This window comes from Cucurbita pepo, unplaced genomic scaffold (assembly GCF_002806865.2).
Source record: "Cucurbita pepo subsp. pepo cultivar mu-cu-16 unplaced genomic scaffold, ASM280686v2 Cp4.1_scaffold000244, whole genome shotgun sequence".
In the NCBI taxonomy this organism is placed as follows: domain Eukaryota; kingdom Viridiplantae; phylum Streptophyta; class Magnoliopsida; order Cucurbitales; family Cucurbitaceae; genus Cucurbita; species Cucurbita pepo.
The window spans coordinates 4,905-11,317 of NW_019646498.1; the positions used below are offsets into that span (position 1 = coordinate 4,905).

The 6,413-nt window shown below is 43.6% G+C and overlaps 1 protein-coding gene across 1 annotated transcript; it reads left to right on the plus strand.

Annotated features, from left to right (window-relative positions):
- Positions 1–3,593: 3,593 nt before the first annotated feature.
- LOC111784619 lies at positions 3,594–4,285 on the plus strand. The gene is made up of 2 exons (XM_023665266.1): positions 3,594–3,916; positions 3,967–4,285. The coding sequence occupies exons 1-2, from the start codon at positions 3,594–3,596 to the stop codon at positions 4,283–4,285; spliced, it is 642 nt and encodes a 213-aa protein (XP_023521034.1).
- The last annotated feature ends 2,128 nt before the right edge of the window (positions 4,286–6,413 follow it).

Sequence of the window (6,413 nt, forward strand, 5' to 3'; positions counted from 1 at the left end):
ATCGCTAGCCTGAGGGAAGAACTAAGGGGGAATGTGGCATTCAAGTCATCCTTCGTCTATACGAAAGCCCTTCAAGTGGCGACCCTGCTCGACTCGCCCCGCACCGAAAAGCTGTAGATGGGAATAGCTCAACCATCCCACACTGCAGCCCAAGGAAGGGTGACAGACCCTAGCCACCCCAGAATTGGTAGACCGCCTCGTGGCCACACTATTAAACGAAGAAGGGCCCCGGTATGGAACATGACCCTTTGTCCTAACTGTCGGCATCCTCACACGGGGGAATGCAGAGTAGGAACAGACACTTTGCAGTAGATTGCCCTCAGAGGAATGATCAGCGTGTCAACTAGTCTGCAGTACAGCATCAGAGGGGCCAAGCTGCTCAACATCAGCAGGGGCGAGCTGTTAGCCCTTGTAACAATAGCCAGGCAAGCTGACCAGCCTGACGTAGTTGTCACAGGTACGCTACCCATATTTGGCCATCTTGATTTAGTATTGTTTGATTCGGGTTCGACACATTCATTCATATTTGAAGAGTTTGTAGAGCTAGCACACTTAGAGAAAGAACTTTTAGAGATTACCCTGTCAGTGTCTACCCTTGCTCACAAGCTATTGCTAGCTACGCATAGGGTTAAGGGAGGTGGTATAACAATATCAGGGCGTGTCGTCAAAGCTACACTGATAGTGTTACGCATGCAAGACTTCGATGTCATCTTGGGTATGGATTGGCTAGGCGAGAATCGCGTTTTGATAGATTGCGAGACTCGAATAGTGACTCTCAGGTTCCCGTCAGGGGACAACTTTACCTACAAGGGAGCCACCTCCAAGGGTGCCCCAAGCGTCATAACATTGCTAAGAGCTAAGAAGCTGTTTCGTAGTGGCGCGAGTGCATTTCTAGCCAACGTGACCTTAGACAATAGTAACAAACAAATAACCTCATCGGTACACATCATCAAGGAGTTCGTAGATGTCTTTTCGGAGGATCTGCCAGGTTTGCCCCCAGCTAGGGAAGTCGATTTTGAGATTGATTTAGAATTAGGAACTGTGCCGATCTCCAAGGCACCTTACAGGATGACACCTGCAAAACTTAGGGAATTGAAGGAACAGTTACAAGAGCTGTTGGATAAGGGTTTCATCCGACCCAGTGTATCACCCAAGGGAGCCCCTGTTCTGTTTGTCAAGAAGGACGGGTCCATGCGGTTATGTATTGATTACCGAGAATTAAACAAGGTCACTATAAAGAATAAGTACCCTCTCCCGAGAATTGACGACCTGTTTGATCAGCTACAGGGAGCAACAGTCTTCTCCAAAATTGACCTAAGGTCGGGGTATCATCAGTTGAGGGTCAGAGAAGGGGATATACCCAAGACAGCCTTCAGAAGTCGTTATGGACATTACGAGTTTCTCGTTATGTCCTTTGGCCTTACCAATGCACCAGCAGTTTTCATGAAACTAATGAACAGGGTATTTAAGGAATTCTTAGACACCTTTGTCATAGTGTTCATCGACGACATTCTGGTATACTCTAAGTCAGAGGCAGATCATGAAATACACCTAAGAAAAGTCTTGACAATACTGAGAGCCAAGTAGTTGTATGCCAAGTTCTTTAAGTGCGAGTTTTGGTTGTCTGAAGTTGCATTTCTGGGTCACGTGGTGTCAAGCAAGGGGATTACAGTGGACCCAGCTAAGATAAAAGCAGTGATGAGGTGGCCATAGCCGACCACAGTCACAGAGGTGAGGAGTTTTATAGGACTAGCTAGATATTACAGAAGATTTGTCCAAGATTTATCCAAAATTTCCTCAGCGCTAACTCACCGAACCAAGAAGGACAAGCCCTTTGCTTGGACTCCAGCCTGCGAACAGAGTTTCCAGGAACTCAAGAAGAGGTTGGTAACTGCACCAGTTCTTACAGTTCCAGACGGGTCATGTAATCTCGTGGTGTACAGTGATGCATCAGGGAAAGGCTTGGGGTGTGTGCTCATGCAGAAGGGTAAGGTGATAGCGTATGCTTCTCGACAACTGAAGGAATATGAACGAAACTACCCAACGCATGACCTCGAGTTAGTGCGGTAGTGTTTGCTCTAAAAACGTGGCGACATTACCTGTATGGGGAAAAACTACAAGTCTTCACCGATCATAAGAGCCTCAAGTACTTATTCACGCAGAAGAAGCTCAATATGAGACAAAGACGATGGTTGGAACTGGTAAAAGATTATGATATAGAGATCCTGTACCATCCAGGCGAAGCCAATGTGGTAGCTGATGCATTGAGCAGGAAGGCCGTGCATACTTCTGCAATGATCACCACACAAGAAAGACTACAAAATGAGATGAAGAGGGCTGGGGTAGACGTGGTGGTTAAAGGTGGTAATGTTCAGATGGCACAGTTAACCATACAGTCCACCCTACGAAAGAAAATTATCGACGCTCAGAGGTCTGATGAACACCTTAGTAAAGTGTGGAGTCAGACTAAGACAGGGAGGCCAGCAGGGTATTCTATCGCCACAGATAGGGGTCTGCTATGGCAAAACTGCCTGTGCGTTCCCCGAGACGAGGAAATCTTAAAAGATATTATGACCGAAGCCCATGATACATCTTATGTGTTCCACCCTAGAAGTACGAAGATGTATTAGGATCTGAAAAGAAATTATTGGTGATCCAGAATGAAGAGAGATATAGCAGATTTCGTAAGTCGTTGCTTGACCTGCCAGTAGGTGAAGGCCCCAAGGTAGCGCCCAGCAGGATTGCTACAACCCCTGAACGTTCCTCAATGGAAATGGGAAGCAGTCTGTATGGATTTTGTTTCGGGTTTGCCAAAGACAAAGTAGGGTTTCAACGTCATCTGGGTAATTGTAGACAGACTAAGACGACCCACTTCATTCCAGGAAAGTCCACATATCGAGTGGATCGGTGGGCTTAGTTATATATCAAGGAGATAGTACGCCTGCACGGGATAGCAGTGTCCATAGTATCAGATCGGGACACCAGGTTCACCTCTTAGTTCTGAAAAAGTCTCCAAAAAACACTAGGAACTCAGTTGAGGTTCAGTACAACGTTCCATCCAAAAACGAATGAACAGACCAAAAGGCTGAACCAGGTTTTAGAGGACATGTTGCGAGCTTGCTCCTTAGATTTCTCTGGGTGCTGGTGCTAGGATCGATACCAGTTGTTAGCTCTGATACAAGTTGTTAGAATCGCACAACAACGCACACGCTCGATCTAGATGAACACAAAGAATGGGATAGAGAAAATTGCAAGGAGAACTCTTGCTAAAAGGATTTTTCTTTTTTTATTGATGACTTCAGGTATGTACAACAAGAGAGAGTACAGAGAATAGAAAGTACATTTTCAAAGCTCTACCGGACTGGATATATATATGGTTTAGTTTACTATATATAGCTTTACTAGATTTAGTCATCTACTATATATAGCTATTTACCATATATAGCTTTACCGGATATAGCTTTACCATATATAGCTTTACTATATATAGCTTTACCAAATATAATATAGTTTTACCGGATATAACTGTTGACCAAGCTATAAATAAAGAGCAGGCTCCATAACCTAACAGCTGGGACGAACATCTACCTTCAATGGAGTTTGCCTACAACAATAATTATCAAGCGACCATTCAGATTGCCCCATTTGAGGCACTGTATGGGCGTAGGTGTCGAACACCAAATTTTTGGGAAGAGGTAGGCACGCAGCAACTACTGGAACCAGAGTTGGTCCAGGTCACCAACGCAGCGGTGCAGAAAATCAAGCAGAGGATACTCACCGCACAGAGCCGACAGAAAAGCTATGCAGATGTGCGTAGAAGAGACCTCGAATTTGAGGTGGGTGACCATGTGTTCCTGAAGGTAGCCCCTATAGGGGGGGGGTTGAGGTTCGAAAAGAAAGGGAAATTGAGCCCAAGGTTCATAGGTCCTTCGAGATTCTAGAAAGAGTTGGGGCTGTGGCTTACAGAATTGCCCTACCATCGAACCTTGCCGCCATGCACAATGTGTTCCACGTATCCATGCTGCGAAAGTATACTCCAGACCCTACTCACGTAATCGAGCAGGAGATGCTTCCTCTTCGAGAAGATCTATCTTACGAGGAGAAGCCTAGCAGAATTTTGGCTCGAGACACTAGACAGTTGCGTAACAAAGATATTCCCTTGGTAAACGTCTCATGGGGTAATAGCCGTGAGGAAAAGGCCACCTGGGAACGAGAAGAGGACGTGAGGAAAGCTTATCCCAAACTCTTCCAAGAGATAGCTACTTTCGGGGATGAAAGTTCCTAAGGAGGGGAGAATTTGTAACGCCAGGAAATAAAAATAATAATAATCATAATAAATAAATAAAAAGGTGAGAGGGCGGCGACAGGCGCCGGACTCGCGTCGACTGTCGGCTGGAGCAACGCAACTCCAACGAGGCGACGACACGTGTCGCCTGCAAAGCCGGGCCGAACTGCAAATGCGAGCCGAACGGACTGGCCAACCTGTGAATGCGCAGAGGCTGGCGCGCATGTGGCCTACGACTAGGCATTTCCGCGCGCATGACCTTGCACTCCCAGCGCACTACCGGCAGGTGTGCGCGCGTTTACCGGTCGTTTTGATTTATATTCCTTCCTTAAATTAGTTTTTTTTCCCCACATTTCACCCTACACTTATAACCAAATCTTACAAGAAAAATAACACATTCCTCATTTCCACCGNTTTTTTTCCCCACATTTCACCCTACACTTATCACCAAATCTTACAAGAAAAATAACACATTCCTCATTTCCACCGTATTCCCCAAAACACTTTTAAAATGATTACCATTCCTTTACCTTTGCTTTTGTGACTTGGCTTCATAATTTATTTGTTTAACTTTCTACAATTTTCTTTTCCTCCCAAGAATCCTTCAAGTCATCCCCCTATCCTCTGGTGCCTCCACTTGTGGTGCAAATCACCTAAGTCTTCAAGGGATGACTATATAGGCTAACACTCATTCTCCCTTAGCTCGACTCTTATGCTAGCATCCTGTAGTTTTCAGTGTGGTCACATTTGTGATGCAACTCACCTGAACAATAAGGATAACTTTCTCTTTATTCTTTTTTTACATCCCAATTACCTTCGATTCAAACACCTCCATTGATGATGCAGATTGCCTGACAACGAGCAATTAAGACTTTTTTATTTATTTTTTATTTATTGAGAGTTCAAGCTTTAGGTTGAAGAGTAGTGGTCTCGGGTATGATTTTATTTTATTATTATTTTTTTTTCTGTATGGGGGTGATGGAAGCTCCATAGGAAATCTCTCTGGACGTGCTCCTATAAGACCTGTGTCTTGAAAAATATCTAGAGCATACTTCCTTTGGGAGATAAAAATTTCTTTTCTAGACCTAGAAAATTCAATGCCTAGAAAATATATCAAATTCCATAAATCTTTGATAAGGAATTTCTCGAGTAAACTAGTCTAGTTCCAAGTATGATTACATTCTAAGGCTGCAATTTCATAATTCATAGCCTGCTGCCATAATGGATCGCCAACTGCCTCATCATAGGTTTTAGGTTCTGTCTGGGCTGTAATAAGAGCTAGAAAAGCATGTTGATTAGGAGAAAAACGATAGAATGAAAAGTAATCATGAAGGGGATATCTGGTGCAAGTGTTGGGACTGGAGCTAGAGGTTAAATGATTGGCTCCAGAAGACATCTCATTATCATTATAACAAGCTGGAGGCTGTTTTGTACGAGTAAAACGTCAGAGTGGAACTGATGTATCAGGTGGGATAAATGATTGGCTCCAGAAGATATCTCATTATCATTATAACAAGCTGGAGGCTGTTTTGTACGAGTAAAACATCGGAGTGGAACTGATGTATTAGAATTAATGGGTGAATCTAGAGAAGGAATAGAAGGCGGAGGAGACGACGAAGTAGTAGGTGAAGGAATAGAGAAGACTAGAATGGATGTTTGAGTAGGATTAATCATGAAGTGGTAAAATGGGAGTTGAAGGAGCTAATGTGTGAAGCTGATGAAAAAGGAAAATCATTGTCACAAAATTTAACATCACGGATAAAAAAAATTTTAGATTGCATGTCATACAACTTGTAACCTTTGTGACCACAAGGATACCCTACAAAAAACACAAGGAATTTCCCGAGGTTCAAATTTTTTATTAGGGTGTGTACTACAGTTGCATAACACTTACAACCAAAAACTTTAAGATGGTGAAATGTAGGTGGTCGTTTGTAGAGTGCTTCAGAGGGTGTCTTGTTAGATAACAATGGTGATGGTGTTCTATTTATAAGATAAACAGCAGTTAAAATGGTGTTCTATGTAGAGTGCTTAAAATGCACTCTACCTAACTTTAACTCGGCCTGATATTTCTTCTGCAGTTGCGATTATGAGTCAGTACATGCAAAGTCCAAAGAAGCCTCATTTG